Source organism: Bos indicus, chromosome 9 (assembly GCF_029378745.1).
Source record: "Bos indicus isolate NIAB-ARS_2022 breed Sahiwal x Tharparkar chromosome 9, NIAB-ARS_B.indTharparkar_mat_pri_1.0, whole genome shotgun sequence".
Classification (NCBI taxonomy): domain Eukaryota; kingdom Metazoa; phylum Chordata; class Mammalia; order Artiodactyla; family Bovidae; genus Bos; species Bos indicus.
In genome coordinates, this window is record NC_091768.1 from 102,421,738 (window position 1) to 102,437,740 (window position 16,003).

The following is a 16,003-nucleotide window of genomic DNA, read 5'->3' on the forward strand; positions in this document are numbered from 1 at the left end:
AAACATTAATAATTATGTATTTTCTTTTTAAATATAAAAGGAAAATAATTATGTATTTTAAAATATAATTATTTATATAATATATAAGTAATTACATGTTTCCTTTTAAATATAAAAAATCAAAGTTATAGAGTAAAAAAAAAATTCTGCTTCTTTTTCTCAGCATACTGGTGTGTTCTCCTTACTTCTGGAAGATGGTATTGTCCTTTAAGAAGTTTGTTGTGATCTGCACAGTCAAAGGCTTTGGTATAGGCAATAAAGCAGAAACAGATGTTTTTCTGGAACTCTCTTATTTATCTATGATCCAATGGATGTTGGCAATTTGATCCCTGGTTCCTCTACCTTTTCTAAATCCAGCTTGAATGTCTGGAAGTTTACATACTGTTGAAGCCTGGCTTGGAGAATTTTGAGCATTACTTTGCTAGCATGTGAAATAAGTGCAATTGTGTGGTAGTTTGAGCATTCTTTGGCATTGCCTTTCTTTGGGATTGGAATGAAAACCGACCTTTTCCAGTCCTGTGGCCACTGCTGAGTTTTCCAAATTTGCTGGCATATTGAGTGCACTTTCACAGCATCATCTTCCAGGATTTGAAATAGCTCAACTGGAGTTCCATCACCTCCACTAGCTTTGTTCGTAGTGATGCTTTCTAAGGCCCACTTGACTTCACATTCCGGGATGTCTGGCTCTAGGTGAGTGTGAGTGATCACACCTTCGTGATTATCTGGGTCGTGAAGATATTTTTTGTATAGTTCTTCTGTGTATTCTTGCTACCTCTTGAGCCCATCTTTGCATGAAATGTTCCCATGGTATCTCTAATTTTCCTGAAGCGATCTCTAGTCTTTCCCATTCTGTTGTTTTCCTCTATTGCTTTGCATTGATTGCTGAGGAAGGCTTTCTTATCTCTCCTTGCTATTATTGAGAACTCTGCATTCAGATGGGTGTATCTTTCCTTTTCTCCTTTGCGTTTGGTAAAGAAAGAGTCAAATATACAGAACGTGATAAATTTGCTTTACAGGACTCTGTGCTTTTCTTGCGACATTTCCTTCTGTCCCAGCATGTGAACCCCAGAAACCCTTCTGTGGTGCCCGTGCCAGTGAGCAGATTTGGTCCACGGGGGACAGGCTCCCAGAGGGCGGCTCTGGCCAGGGTCCCTGCAGGACTCAGGTTTTGGCAGGGACCCCATGCCGCTGTCGAAATTTCCATGTATGAGTGAACGAAGGTCTCTGGAAGCCGTGCCACATGGAGGAAAGGCAGGGAGAAGGGGCGTCACCTCTGGGGTTCTGCGCTTGTTGGAGGAGCCCTCACACCTGGGGAAACTCACCAGAAGGGGCTTCACCGAGGGGTTGGGTGAATGGTACCCCACTCCAGTACTCTTGCCTGGAAAATCCCATGGGTGGAGGAGCCTGGTAGGCTGCAGTCCACGGGGTTGCGAAGAGTCGGACACGACTGAGTGACTTCACTTTCACTTTTCACTTTCATGCATTGGAGAAGGAAATGGCAACCCACTCCAGTGTTCTTGCCTGGAGGATCCCAGGGGCGGGGGAGCCTGGTGGGCTGCCGTCTATGGGGTCGCACAGAGTCAGACACGACTGAAGCGACTTAGCAGCAGCAGCAGCATTCAGCCAGGGCCCCCTTTCTCCTTCTAGACTGAGGATCCACACGGGAGCTTGGAGTCTGGACGATGTGTGAGCAGGGCGGCAGCTACCAACGTTTTGTAAAAGTCTTCTCCTGCCTTAACCACATTTGGGCCGCAGCGTAATCTTCAGTTCAGTCACTCAGCCGTGTCCGACTCTTTGTGACCCCATGGACTGCAGCACGCTGTTTATGCAGCTGCACAGACGGACCCAGAGATGACCACACTAAGTGAAACAAGTCAGAGACAAGCACCACATGCTGTCACCCACGTGTGGGATCTAGAGGACGACACAGACGAAGCAGACAGAGAGAGCAGGCCTTCGGTTGCCCAGGGGTTGGGGAGGCCGGGGGACGGATGGCCTGGGAGCTTGGGGTTAGCAGACGCCAGCTGTTACAGACAGGACGGATAAACAAGCAGGTCCTACCGTAGAGCTCAGGGAGCTGTCTCCAGCATTCCATAATAAACCATACGGAAAGAGTGTGGAAAAGAACACATGTCTGTATACCTGGGTCACTTTGCTGTATGGCAGGTTTTTGCACAGCAGTGTAAACCAACTGTATTTCAATAAAAGATTTTTTTAAAAAGCCCTCATGTGATGATGAGCTAGTAGATATGGAAAGTGTGTGCACACGTGTGTCTGTGTGGGCATCACATGTCTCTACACGGAGCTGAGAGGAGCTCAGCTAGTTTTCGGGGAAAATGACAGTTACATCGGATCTTTCAGATTTGCTTCGAAGGCAACTTGGATAGCTGCTGTTAGGACGCGTGGCCCCTGGCTTGCGCTCCTCCCCACGCCTGGACCAGGGGCAGTGATGCCGTGGTCCTGAGTTTGTGTCCCTCTCCTCACCCTCCCGGCAGAGCCTGGGGGCGGGGGGGCGGTCAGTGCAGCCGCCTCATCCCCGCCACCCTCGCCTTCTGCTGCCACAACCCCCCCACCCCCGACACTTGTGCCATCACTCTGATAACACACAGCTCAAAGGATTAGGAGAAATCGATGCTCATTTTCCCAGGCACGGGTTTGTTTTCTTACAGAGGAGTCTCAGATTTTGTCTCATTGCCAGTCTGATATCATCTCAGTGCATAACAAACGGGAAACACAGGAAGGCGCAGTGAAACGGGAAGTCGCTGTTACATAACCACCCGTCGCATGCGGACGGGCTCACCCAGTACCTGCTGTCTGTAGCTTGTCTTCCCGGGGCCACTCTCTTGGATCAGCAGACGTGCTCTGCGTGTGGGGTGGGCTTCCTGGCGGGTGGTGTGACTGCCCCCCTCCGTGCCCTCCGGCCAGTGCCGTCTGCGTTCTCTCGCCTCCTCTCTGCTCTTCCCCCAGACGTGAAAATGGCCAACGTAATTACTATGCTTATGAGATCAATTGGAAAGTGGTCTAGTGGGCTTTAAATTCTCGTCCTCGAGAGATCAATCATGACTTTCTAATCACACGTGTTCTCGCCCTTCCCGACGTCTTTGCCTCTGTGTGTCTCTCAGGAGGGTGTGATGCCCGCGTCCACATGACTAACCGCACTGCAAGGCTGCTCGTCCCACGAGTGAACACTGCGGTCCTCAGTCTCGGACTGATTCTTCCAAAGAAAATGTGTCCCTCTCAACTGTAAACTCACAGGTTAAAAACTTTAGAATTTACTGCCACTTCCTTATTATTAAAGTGATCTATTCTGTCATAGAACATATAGGAAGCTGTAAAGTAAAATAAAAAAACATTTTTCGTTTTTTTTTCAAATCCCACCACTTAGAGACACTGTTTGCTAAACTGTTGGTAAATTTCCTTCCAGTGCTTTCTATCAGGTGCTGCTTCACACAGTTTGTTGCTGTTGTTCAGTTGCTCGGTTGTGTCAGACTCTGCGACCCCATGGACCACAGCACACCAGGCCTCCCTATCCTTCATCATCTCCCGGAGCTTGCTCAAACTCATATCCATTGAGTCAGTGATGCCATCCAGCCATCTCATCCTCTGTCATCCCCTTCTTCTCCTGCCTTCAATCTTTCCCAGCATCAGGGTCTTTTCCAATGAGTTCACTCTTCACATTAGGTGGCCAGAAATTGGAGTTTCAACTTCATCATCAGTCCTTCCAATGAATATTCAGGAATGATTTCCTTTATAATTGACTGGTTTGATCTCCTTGCAGCCCAAGGGACTCTCAAGAGTCTTCTCCAACACCACAGTTCAAAAGCATCATTTCTTCAGCGCTGAGCCTTCTTTGTGGTCCAACTCTCATATCCATACATGACCACTGGAAAAACCATAGCCTTGACTAGATGGACCTTTGTTGGCAAAGTAATGTCTCTGGTTTTTAATATGCTAAGTTTGTCATAGCTTTTCTTCCAAGGAGCAAGCATCTTTAATTTCATATCTGCAGTGATTTTGGAGCCCCCCAAAATAGTCTGTCACTGTTTCTATTGTTTCCCCATCTATTTCCAATGACGTGATGGGACCGGATGCCATGATCTTAGTTTTCTGAATGTTGAGTTTTAGTTCAGCTTTTTCACTCTCCTCTTTCACCTTTATCAAGAGGCTTTTTATTTTCCTCTTTGCTGTCTGTCATAAGGGTGGTGTTATCTGCATATCTGAGGTTGCTGCTATGTCTCCCTGCAATCTTGCCAGCTTGACCTTCATGCAGCCGAGCATTTTGCATGATGTACTGTACATATAAGTTAAATACGGGGTGACAGCATACAGCCTGATGTACTCCTTTCCCTACTTGGAACCAGTCTGTTGTTCCACATCTGGTTCTAACTGTTGCTTCTTGACCTGCATACACGTTGCTTAGGAGGCAGGCAAGGTGGTCTGGTATTCCCATCTCTTTAAGAATTTCCCACAGTTTGTTGTGATCCACACAGTCAAAGGATTTAGTGCAGTCAGTGAAGGAGAAGTAGATGTTTACAAAGTGGATTTTTTTCTCCATTTAATCTGTAATCTTAAATAGCTTCTCAAGTCATTATGCTTTGAAATGTTTGGAAATCAGCATCACAGACAAGGTGGTGGTAAGTCGCTTCAGTCGTGTCCAACCGTGTGCAACCCCAGAGACAGCAGCCCACCAGGCTCCCCTGTCCCTGAGATTCTCCAGGCAAGAACACTGGATCAGGTTGCCATTTCCTTCTCCAATGCATGAAAGTGAAAAGTGAAAGTGAAGTTGCTCAGTCGTGTCTGACTCTTAGTGACCCCATGGACTGCAGCCTACCAGGCTCCTCCGTCCATGGGATTTTCCAGGCAAGAGTACTGGAGTGGGGTGCCACTGCCTTCTCCAACAGACAAGGTAGGGGATATCCTGTAGCTGAGCCTTTATCTATGCCACTAGCTATGACTTTACAAAAGGTTCTAAGAGACAGAACTTGTGTCCAGGGTATAGGAGGGCTTTGCATGGGTTTGATTTCAATTTTTGTTGTTCTTAGTAAATAGATGTAGAGTTGACACAGAAGACTGTGCATTTCTTTGGTTTTCTTTATAGATCTATTAGGCCAGGAATTGGGGGAAGAAACACTTTGGGGGGCTCGCCAAGGAGACACTGGGAGTGGATTCTCCTACCGTGGGACCCTGCAGGACCCCTGACCCTACGTGCCACCCCGCGGGACCGAGCCGCAACCCGGCGGAAGCACCGCCCCACCACTCCGTCAGTGACCCGGGACGAACCTTCCAGTCTGGCTCCACGCAGCTCTGGGAACCTGCACTCGGGCCACCAAAGCATGAGTTTCAGGGACAGGCCCGCCCTTTCCTGTTTCTCAGGCTTGTGGTTGCAACGAGCTGGCTGCTCCCCCAGCTGTGACCCTGCTCGGGCAGCCCCCCGTGGGTGGCAGCTTCCCACAGGGCTCTGGGGTGCGGGAAACGTTGAAAGAATCACACTTTACCAAGTAGTCTTCTTCATTTATCGACATTGAACAAAAACTGAAACCACATTTACGTCTAACTTCTGCAGGCTGGGGGACCTCGGGGAAAAGGGACCCTCTGACCTGACTCTCAGAAGGCAGACGGGGGCATGGAGAGATGGAGTCTGCCCCATGTGCTGAAATCTTGTGACCGAGAGAAGAGGAGCTGGTGTTCACAGAGGACCCCACTCAGCACCAACTGGGCTCCTCAACCTGGCATGTTCAGTGAGATCCCAGAGCCAGGAGCATATTTGAAGTCATACTCCAAATTCAGACACCTTGGTCACGGTTAACTAGACATTCTCCCCGGTGTATTTGAAGAATATTACAATCTGGTCAAACTGTTCTTGTTAAGAGGATTCTCTAACTAGACACCTTTAGGAATGTACTTTCAAACTGTTTTCTCAGTGGGCAGCATTAGTCACAAATAGTCTTTCTACTGAATCACAGGATCATGCCTTCGTAGAGCTAAGAGACCAGAAATGCCTTTTTCTTCCAGCACTTTCCTAGAACTCCCAGCAACAGCCAGCACGGTTGAGAGCATGCTTTCCCTGACATGTGGTGCCCCAGGGCCTGTGTCTGGGTCCTCTAGTCCTGCGGCTTCGCCAGGAAGCCCTGCTCTCCTGCCGTCCAGGGTCTGCAGGCCTGGGGTTGGCCCCTTCCCCCACCTCCAGGGGCGTCATCTGATTTATTTCCCCAGCTGCAGACTCACACAGCCACTCTCCCTCTGCGTCTGCAGGGACCCTGCTGTCCTTCTAGCAAACAGCAGATCAAAGGGCAGCTTTGCGTCCTCGAGGACACGGGCTGAGAGAAACGAGGCCTTGCTCTGTGCTGCACACAGAAAGCTCGATGTTAAACACATGGCGGGCGGTCAGCTGGGAGGTGGAGTCCCGCCATCGTCAGATCCCTGTGCGGGTAACCTACTGCACTGACTTTGAACTGACTGTACCCAAACCGCGTTTGTGAACATTTAATTGTCTTTTAACTTCATGAAATCATAAAGCTAACCAGAGTATTGGGAAGTGTGGTACGCGTGTGCCCCTTTAAGGCGGGGAGGCAGTTTAGAATCCACCGCTGTTCTCTGAGAAGCAGTGGAGGGGTCAGGGGGGCTCCAGGACCCCGCCCCATGACCGCCCTGGACTAGGTGAGGCGGAAGCTCTTGTTGGGTTGGCCGAGGGCGGGGGTGTCCCCAAGACGGCTTTTGGAGCTGATATTCATCCTGTCAGAGAAATAGGAAAGAAGTATCTTTTTAGAGTCACAAAAACTCAAGCCAACTTCTGAGTGAAACTTTAGTAAAACCTGACTGGGGACGGGATGATGGAATTATTAGTCTGTTCATTAGTCTTTGCTGTTGGTACTTTTGATTATTTTTCTTCACAAAACAAACGCTTTTAACTTCTTCCTTATCTGTCACTGTGGTTAAATTGTTCATTCCATGTTGAATATAGTTTGAAGTTTATGAATAAATGCGTTCGTTTGCACACAGCCGTAGGTGTCATCGTTTCAGCTGTCCTTGTAAGCCTGCCCCCTCCCCCAAGTCCTTGGCCCGGGGACAATCGCTGATGTGCTCTGTTGCTGTCGTTCAGCCGCTAAGTCATGTACACTCTTGTGACCTCATGGACTGCAGCACACTAGGCTTCCCTCCTTTGGTATCTCCTGGAGCTTGGTCAAACTCATGTCCATTGAGTCAGTGATGCCATCCAATCATCTCATCCTCTGATGCCCCCCTTTCCTCCTGCCCTCAATCTTTCCCAGCATCAGGGTCTTTTCCCAAAAGTTGGCTCTTCGAATCAGGTGGCCAAAATATTTGAGTTTCAGCTTCATCATCAGTCCGTCCAATGCATATTCAGGACTGATTTCCTTTACAGTTGACTGGTTTGATTTCCTTGCAGCCCAAGGGACTCTCAAGAATCTTCTCCAACACCACAGTTCAAAAGCATCATTTCTTCGCTGCTCAGCTTTCTTTATGGTCTAATTCTCACATCCATACATGACTACTGGAAAAACCATAGCTTTGTTGGCAAAGTAGTATCTCTGCTTTTTAATATACTGTCTAGGTTGGTCATAGCTTTTCTTTCAAGGAGCAAGCATCTTTTAATTTCATGGCTTCAGTCACCATCAGCAGTGATTTTGGAATCCAAAAAAATAAAGTCTGTCACTGTTTCCATTGTTTCCCCATCTATTTGCCATGAGGTGATGGGATTAGATGCCATGATCTTATTTTTTAAATGTTGAGTTTTGAGCTAGATTTTCATTCTCCTCTTTCATCTTCATCAAGAGGCTGTTTGGTTCCTCTTCACTTTCTGCCATAAGGGTGTTATCATCTACATATCTGAGGTTATTGATATTTTTCCTGGAAATCTTGATTCCAGCTTGTGCTTCATCTAGCCCGGCATTTCACATGATATACTCTGCATAGAAGTTAAATAAGCAGGGTGACAATATACAGCCTTGACGTACTTCGTTCCCAATTTTGAATCATGTAAGTTGTTCCATGTCTGGTTCTAACTGTTGCTTCTTGACCTGCACACAGATTTCTTAGGAGACAGGTAACGTAGTCTGGTATTTTTATCCCTTTAAGAATTTTCCAGTTTGTTGATATCCACACAGTCAAAAGGCTTTAGAATGGTTAATGAAGCAGAAATAGATGTTTTTCTGGAACTCTCTTGCTTCCTTCATGACCCAACGAATGTTGGCAATTTGATCTCTGGTTCCTCTGCCTTTTCTAAAACCAGCTTGAACATCTGGAAGTTCTCAGTTCATGTACTGTTGAAGCCTTGCTTGAAGGATTTTGAACATTTCCCTGCTAGCATGTTAAATGAGCACAATTGTGTGGTAGTTTGAGCATTCTTTGGCATTGCTTTTCTTTAGGATTGGAATGAAAACTGACCTTGTCCTGTGGCCACGGCTGAGTTTTCCAAATTTGCTGGCATATCGAGTGCAGCACTTGAACAGCATCGCATTTTAGGTTTGGAAATAGCTCAGTTGGAATTCTATCACCTCTTCTAGCTTCGTTTGTAGTAATGCTTCCTAAGGCCCACTTGCCTTCACATTCCAGGATGTTTAACTTTAGGGGAGTGACCACACCATCATGGCCATTGTGATTGTCCAGGCCATTATGACCTTTTACGTAAAGTTCTGTGTCTTCTTGCCGTCTCATCTTAGTATCTCCTGCTTCCGTTAGGTTCTTGGGGTTTCTGTCCTTTATTGTGCCAGAAACGTTCCCTTGAAATCTCCGATTTTCTTGAAGAAATCTCTAGTCTTTCCCATTCTGTTATTTTCCTCTATTTCATCACACTATTCACTTGAGAAGGCTTTCTTATCTCTCCTTGCTGTTCTCTGGAACTCTGCACTCAGTTGGGTCTATCTTTCCCTTCCTCCTTTGCCTTTCACTTCTCTTTTTTTCTCAGCTGTTTGTAAGGCCTCCTCAGACCACCACTTTGCCTTCTTGCATTTCTTTTTCTTTGGGATGGTTTTGGTCACCTCCTCCTGTTCAGTTCAGTTCAGTCCCTCAGTCGTGTCCGACTCTTTGCGACCCCGTGAATCGCAGCACGCCAGGCCTCCCTGTCCATCCGACTCTGTGCGACCCCATGAATCGCAGCACACCAGGCCTCGCTGTCCATCACCAACTCCCGGAGTTCACCCAGACTCACGTCCATCAAGTCACTGATGCCATCCAGCCATCTTGTCCTCTGTCGTCCCCTTCTCCTCCTGCCCCCAATCCCTCCCAGCATCAGACTCTTTTCCAATGAGTCAACTCTTCACATGAGGTGGCCAAAGTACTGCAGTTTCAGCTTTAGCATCGTTCCTTCCAAAGAACACCCAGGCTGATCTCCTTCAGAATGGACTGGCTGGAGCTCCTTGCAGTCCAAGGAACTCTCAAGAGTCTTCTCCAACACCACAGTTCAAAAGCATCAACTCTTAGGCAGTCAGCTCTATCCATAGTTCTTCAGGCACTCTGTCTATCAGATCTAATCCCTTGACTCTATTTGTCACCTCCAGTGTATAATCAAAAGGGATTTGATTTAGGCCATGATGTTCAAGCTGGTTTTAGAAAAGGCAGAGGAACCAGAGATCAAATTGCCAACATTCACTGGATCATGGAAAAAGCAAGAGAGTTCCAGAAAAACATATATTTCTGCTTTATTGACTATGCCAAAGCCTTTGACTGTGTGGATTACAATAAACTGGAAAATTCTGAAAGAGATGGGAATACCAGACCACCTGACCTGCCTCTTGAGAAATCTGTATGCAGGTCAGGAAGCAACAGTTAGAACTGGACATGGAACAACAGACTGGTTCCAAATAGGAAAAGGAGTACGTCAAGGCTATATATTGTCACCCTGCTTATTTAACTTCTGTGCAGAGTACATCATGAGAAACACTGGACTGGAAGAAGCACAAGCTGGAATCAAGATTGCTGGGAGAAATATCAATAACACCACCCTTATGGCAGAAAGTGAAGAGGAACTAAAAAGCCTCTTGATGAAAGTGAAAGAGGAGAGTGAAAAGTTGGCTTAAAGCTCAACATTCAAAAAACGAAGATCATGGCATCCGGTCCCATCACTTCATGGGAAATAGATGGGGAAACAGAGGAAACAGTGTCAGACTTTATTTTTCTGGGCTCCAAAATCACCACAGATGGTGACTGTAGCCGTAAAATTAAAAGACGCTTACTCCTTGGAAGGAAAGTTATGACCAACCTAGATAGCATATTCAAAAGCAGACACATTACTTTGCCAACAAAGGTTCGTCTAGTCAAGGCTATGGTTTTTCCTGTGGTCATGTATGGATGTGAGAGTTGGGCTATGAAGAAAACTGAGCGCCGAAGAATTGATGCTTTTGAACTGTGGTGTTGGAGAAGATTCTTGAGAGTCCCTTGGACTGCAAGGAGCTCCAGCCAGTCCATTCTGAAGGAGATCAGCCCTGGGTGTTCTTTGGAAGGAATGATGCTAAAGCTGAAACTCCAGTACTTTGGCCACCTCATGTGAAGAGTTGACTCATTGGAAAAGACTCTGATGCTGGGAGGGATTGGGGGCAAGAGAAGAAGGGGACGACAGAGGATGAGATGGCTGGATGGCATCACTGACTGCATGGACGTGAGTCTGGGTAAACTCCGGGAGTTGGTGATGGACAGGGAGGCCTGGCGTGCTGCAATTCATGGGGTCGCAAAGAGTCGGACACGACTGAGCGACTGAACTGAACTGAACTGAAGTGAGTGGCCTAGTGGCTTTCCCTACTTTCTTCAACTTAAGTCTGAATTTTGTAATAAGGGGCTCATGATCTGAGCCACAGTCAGCCCTTGGTCTTGTTTTCTCTGACTGTGTAGAGCTTCTCCATCTTCAGCTGCAAGAACATAATCAATCTGATTTGGGTTTTGACCACCTGGTAATGTCTGTGAGTAGAGTAGTCTCTTGCCTTGTCGGAAGAACATATTTGCTATGACCGGTGTGTTTGCTTGACGAAACTCTGTTAGCCTTCGCCCTGCTTCATTCTGTGCTCAATGCCACACTCGCCTGTTACTCTGAGTCAGCCTTAATCCATTTTGATAAAGGCCCGGGTTTCCTTAAAACATAAAGGAAAGACCGTCTGCTGAGAGTGATTTCAGAGGATGCCCTGTGTTTGCAGGAACTTGGTTTCTTGGGTTTGGCTCTGTTTTCTGCTGCTGTGAGGTGCGGCGGTGGTGGACATGCCGTCCCCTCTAGCCCGGTTCCTCCTTGTGTCTGCACGCAGCCTGGCTGCGAGCCGCAGGAGTCTCCACGGCCGAAAGCCCACAGCCTGAAGGCAGGAAACCTGCCTACTCGTCCCCTGCCTGAGGCGCCCGGGGGCAGGGCCAGCATCCCTGCTCCAGGGTGGCGTCCCTTGTCCCCGGTGGCCCAAACGTGGCCCGCTGGGGGTGTTAGAGAAGCCACCCCTTCAGCACGGCGGGCAGAGGGTCCATTCTAGCAGTCTGGGCAGCGCCCCTCATGCTGCGGGCAGAGCGGGGTCCTCAGTTTCCCACGGAGACCCTCCTGAGCACAACCTTGGTTGCGGGGCCAGCCAGAGTCCCGTCTGCATGGCTCGATGGTCTGTGAGTTAAAGTGTCTGCGCTCCACCGCCAAGGAGCGCCTGTGTGTGGCCTCTCGGTCCTCCATGAGAGCTTGGCAGACACCACCATGGCCGGTCCATGAGTCAGCTTTGTAGGCACCACACAGGCCGAGCTGGGCTGTTGTGAGGTGGGGGTCCCATGCTGCAGTGGGAGGCAGCCTGCACCCCCTCCCTGCCCACCAACCTTCTGCTCCCTCCTCAGAATGCTGAGGGCTCACCTGGGGGCCGAGGAGCTGGCGGAGACGGAGCCTGGCTGCCCAGAAGACGGCGGGGCCGGGCCCCAGCCTGAGACAGTGGCCGGGCGCTCCCCAGAGGATGGTGGGGCTGAGGCCATGCTGGTGAGTGGGGCACAGGCCTGGGGGTGCAGGCCTGGGGGTGCAGGGCTGGAGACAGCAGGCTTAGGGGCAGTGCAGCCCTGGGGGTGAAGGTCCAGGGGGTGCAGGCCTGGGGGTGCAGGCCTGGGTTTCTCAGCTCCTGGTGTTGACCCACTCTTGCCAGTCGTTGCCCGACTGTGTCCTGGGCACCCAGCTCTGGAATGCCCCTGCTCCCTGCCCTCCCTTCGTGACCCGCAGGTTCTGTGTGGGGAAAGTAACTGGGGTCTGGAGGACAGGGAACCACGCCCAGGCTTCTGGGGCCTTGTCAGCCCACCCCTCTGCCCAGAAGCTCTGCGGCATCAGCCTTCACGAACTTGGTGTTTTTAGAATAATTCCTACAGGTGAGGAGAAGAAGAATATGAATTTAATTCACTATGGAAATGCAATGACTTTCCCACTGTTTCTAGAAGAAAATGAGAGAATAATATAATTACTAATTTTCTCTCAAATTGTGTTATTTTTCCTTTTAATAGTTAATTTGCAAATGTGATGTTAATTACTTTTTGGAGGTAATCTCTATAAAAGGAAAATATCTTCCTCAAGTTCTAGAGTTTTTTAAACTTATTTTTCCCTACTCTAAGTCTCTCTCATAAACTGTTTCTAACGTAGACAAATTAATACCTTCTTTTCTGAAAACAGCTTTTATTCTGATATACAAACAACATTTCCTTTGTTGTACCCAACAGCTTATATTTCTTTCGTAAAAAGATGATTTCCACCCACTTTTTATTTTTATTTTATTTTTATTTTTTTTCAATTAGCAATAATCGCGCCTCAGATAAACCTCATTGGCTACGATACTGCCACTGCGCAAAGCTGAAATCCACCCACTTTTTAAAAAGTACATTTACTTCTTTCCTTGTCTGTTCTTATTTTTGGCTGTGCTGGGTCTTCCTTGCTGTGCACGGGCTTTCTCCAGCTGTGACGAGCAGGGTCTCCTCTCTGGTTGCGGTCCACGGGCTTCTCACGGTGATGGCTTCCCTTGCCGCAGAGCACAGGCCCCAGGGTGCTCAGCCTTCGGTGCCTGTGGCGCGTGGGCTCAGCAGTTGTGACTCACGGGCTCAGTAGTTGTGCTGCGCGTGCTTAGCTGCCCTCTGGCATGTAGGGTCTTCCTGGACCAGGGATTGATCCAGCAGCCGCTGCACTGCGAGGTGGATTCGTAACCACCAGCCTGCCAGGGAAGCCCCTTATATTTCTAATTTTGAAGCCTATTTTGTACTTTAACATGGAAAGCTGGACGTAACTGAGTGAAGAAGTGCAAAGCAACAGCTGACATCTACTCCCCGTTTTTCATTCTCCGCACTGAGTGTTCTATGCATAGCTTTCCCCTCTCATAGAAATGGCCTGAGGTCGCTTTGTATCATCATTTTAGAGGAGCAGAAGCTGAGGCCCAGAGAGGTTAAGTGCCTTACCTGAGGTCACACAGAAAGGAAGGGGGGCAGCCGAGGTCACAGTCTGGGTCTGAATCCCTTCAACGCTCACGTTCTTCAGTCCAGGCTGTCCTGATCCTTTAGGATAAGCTGAGGGGGAAGAAGCCGAGCCCTCTCAGCCTCCTTCTGCCCCAGTGGTGTTTAGCAGGAAGGGTCAGCCTCCTGAGCTGCTTGTGTCACGTGGACGTGACTCGGTGGAGACGCACGGAGGTCTCCTGGCTGCGTCCGGCCCAGCGGCCACAAGCTCCTGACAGCAGTCCTTGTTCTCTCCTGTTGCAGCGGCTGCAGCAGGAGGTCTCAGGGCTCCGAGAGGAGTTCAGGAAGCAGGAGGCCCGCTGGGCGGCCACCCACCGTGAGCTCCGGGCCCAGATGGATGCGTTGGTGAAGCAGAACCTCGAGCTGCGGGCTGGGCTAAGGGCCTCGGAGCGGCGGTGCCTGGAGGCCAAGCGGAGCGCGGCGGGCTCGGTGCACGTGAGAAGATGCTCAGAGGCTCGGGTACCGGGGCCTCTGTTTGCCAGCCCAGAGCACCACCCGCAGAGCCGCGTGCTTGGCGCTGGGTGACCGTGGCACTTCCCGTGCAGGAGGAGGGAGGGCTTGCCTCCTCTGGTCAGCTCCACACACCACGAGCAACCAGTTACAGTCGGGAGTGGCCAGGGCGTTCATGGGGGCCCCGTGCGTCTGTCTGCAAAGACATCTGCTAACACCAAGCAAAAGCACGTTGGGTGCTGCCCGGGTTTACGGGCGGCGATCTGTGCTTGCTTTCTGCCCCCATTGACCCCTGTCACGACCCCTGAGGTGGGTCCGTCTAACCCCAGCGTTAGTCACGTGGCTGGGAGCCAGAGTCCAGACTCGGACCAGCTCGCTGACCCCAGAAGCAGCCTACGGGCCCCAGGGCTCTGTCCAGCACTGGGACCACTCAATGGAGAGTTGGGAAAGAGCTCACCCAGCTTCCCTGCACACAGCGCCTGGCTTCCAAGTGTGGGTGGCCGGGCCGAGCGCAGGCTGCGGAGTTGGTGGGGTGGCCGGGGCTCTGTCGCTGTGTTGGCATGTTCCCCCATTTGCATCTAAAGAACTGGGCCATTCGAGCTGCGTGTGCAGGAGTCAGCAGGAAACCACGCAAACACCCTCGAAATGTAACTGGGGGTTTCCTCTAGCGGATCAAGGGAAGCGCTAACACTTCTTGTCTGCACTCACTGTGTGAGCTTCTGAGTCTGTAGTTCAAGGACTTGAAACTGAAAAATGAAAGCCACTCAGTCGTGTCCGACTCTGCGTGACCCCATGGACTATACAGTCCATGGGATTCTCCAGGCCAGAACACTGGAGTGGGCAGCCTTTCCCTTCTCCAGGGGATCTTCCCAACCCAGGAATCAAACCCAGGTCTCCCACATTGCAGGTGGATTCTTTACCAGCTGAGCCCCCAGGGAAGCCCAAGGACTTAGGGTATCTCTGATATGAAGGATGGGCCTCCCTCTCTCATCTCTCTCTCTCATTTTGAGCTCTTGTGCTTGGCGGGCTTCCAAACATCCCTTAGGTCTGTTCACAGTCCCCATCACAGGGTCATGGGGTTACTTAGAGGGTTCGGGCCTGCCCTCCAAAGCAGGCCTGACCTGACCTGAAGGGAACAGACACACATGTGAATTGCACACCTTAGGTGCACACAGGTGTATCTGTGTGCAGACACAACTTCAGGGACAGAAGATCACAAGGTCAGTGACCACTCACGAGCACACTGGACCAGCCTCCGCCCACCCCCCTGCACCCCCGCCCCTCCCCGCCCAGCCCGCCTCTGAGCTGAGTGGTGAGTAACTCAGAATGCCTCCTCCCACCTGCGGGATCGGGCCGCTTGCTTCAGAGCTGGGAGGCTACGGGTCTCCCAATTCAGATCTTAGATAAACTGAGTGATGCTATCAACGGGGGCGTGTTTTCTTCCTTCTTGAATCCTTTCTCAGCTGAAGACACACAGCGCAAGGAAACAAATTAGGTGTTGGTTTCGTTGCCTTGGGGATCTCGGGGTATTTTCAGTGAGCCATGACACACAGCACCACAAGGCACACAGAGGCACCTTGTTTCGGGCGCGGCGTGTGTTCCTGGAGAGCCTGCAACACACCGAGGGGAGGACCCCACCCCGGGCCCCCAACCTGGCGTCCCTGTTTTTCCCAGGACACTGTAGTTACTGTTGAATGGATTAAATGTGCATTTCTCTCTGTTACTGTACCTCAGGAGATGTGACCACGCTTCCTGAATTTTCTGTGTGATAAACTGTCTTAGGTGTCAGAGTCTACTTTTGGGAAAATGTCCCCTCTGCCAGCTGATACAGGGATAACGCCAAAACACGCTGGCCAAAGTCACAGCACAGCGCTCCTAGGACTGCCGTCAGGAAAGGTGACTTCCACCAGCTGACTCCCGGGTTTGTCGTCTGTGAAAGGAAGCGGAGGCTGGGGACCCAGGCCCACGTGTCCCCACAGCGTCCCAGGGGGACCCTGCCTCCCTGCAGGAAATCCCTTGCTGCAGGCTGCAGACTCCCTGGGGCCCTGAGGGCAGAGGGCCTGGCATGGAGCTGGGCACGGGCAGGAGGGCCGTACACCTGGGTCCTTGCTTT

General features: G+C 50.1%; 1 protein-coding gene and 1 pseudogene across 2 annotated transcripts in view; one reads left to right on the forward strand and one right to left on the reverse strand.

The window, feature by feature from the left end:
* Positions 1 to 5,104: 5,104 nt before the first annotated feature.
* TCP10L (t-complex 10 like) overlaps positions 5,105 to 16,003 on the forward strand; it is a 31,595-nt gene continuing 20,696 nt past the window's right edge. For both annotated transcript variants that reach the window (XM_070796517.1, XM_070796518.1), the window contains exons 1-4: positions 5,105 to 6,657; positions 11,803 to 11,938; positions 13,684 to 13,899; positions 15,673 to 15,786. In XM_070796517.1, coding sequence (XP_070652618.1) covers positions 11,804 to 11,938; positions 13,684 to 13,899; positions 15,673 to 15,786 — 465 coding nt within the window. In that variant the 5' untranslated portion in view covers positions 5,105 to 6,657; position 11,803. The remainder of the gene's footprint in view (positions 6,658 to 11,802; positions 11,939 to 13,683; positions 13,900 to 15,672; positions 15,787 to 16,003) is intronic.
* LOC139185035 (U4 spliceosomal RNA) lies at positions 12,710 to 12,792 on the reverse strand (annotated as a pseudogene).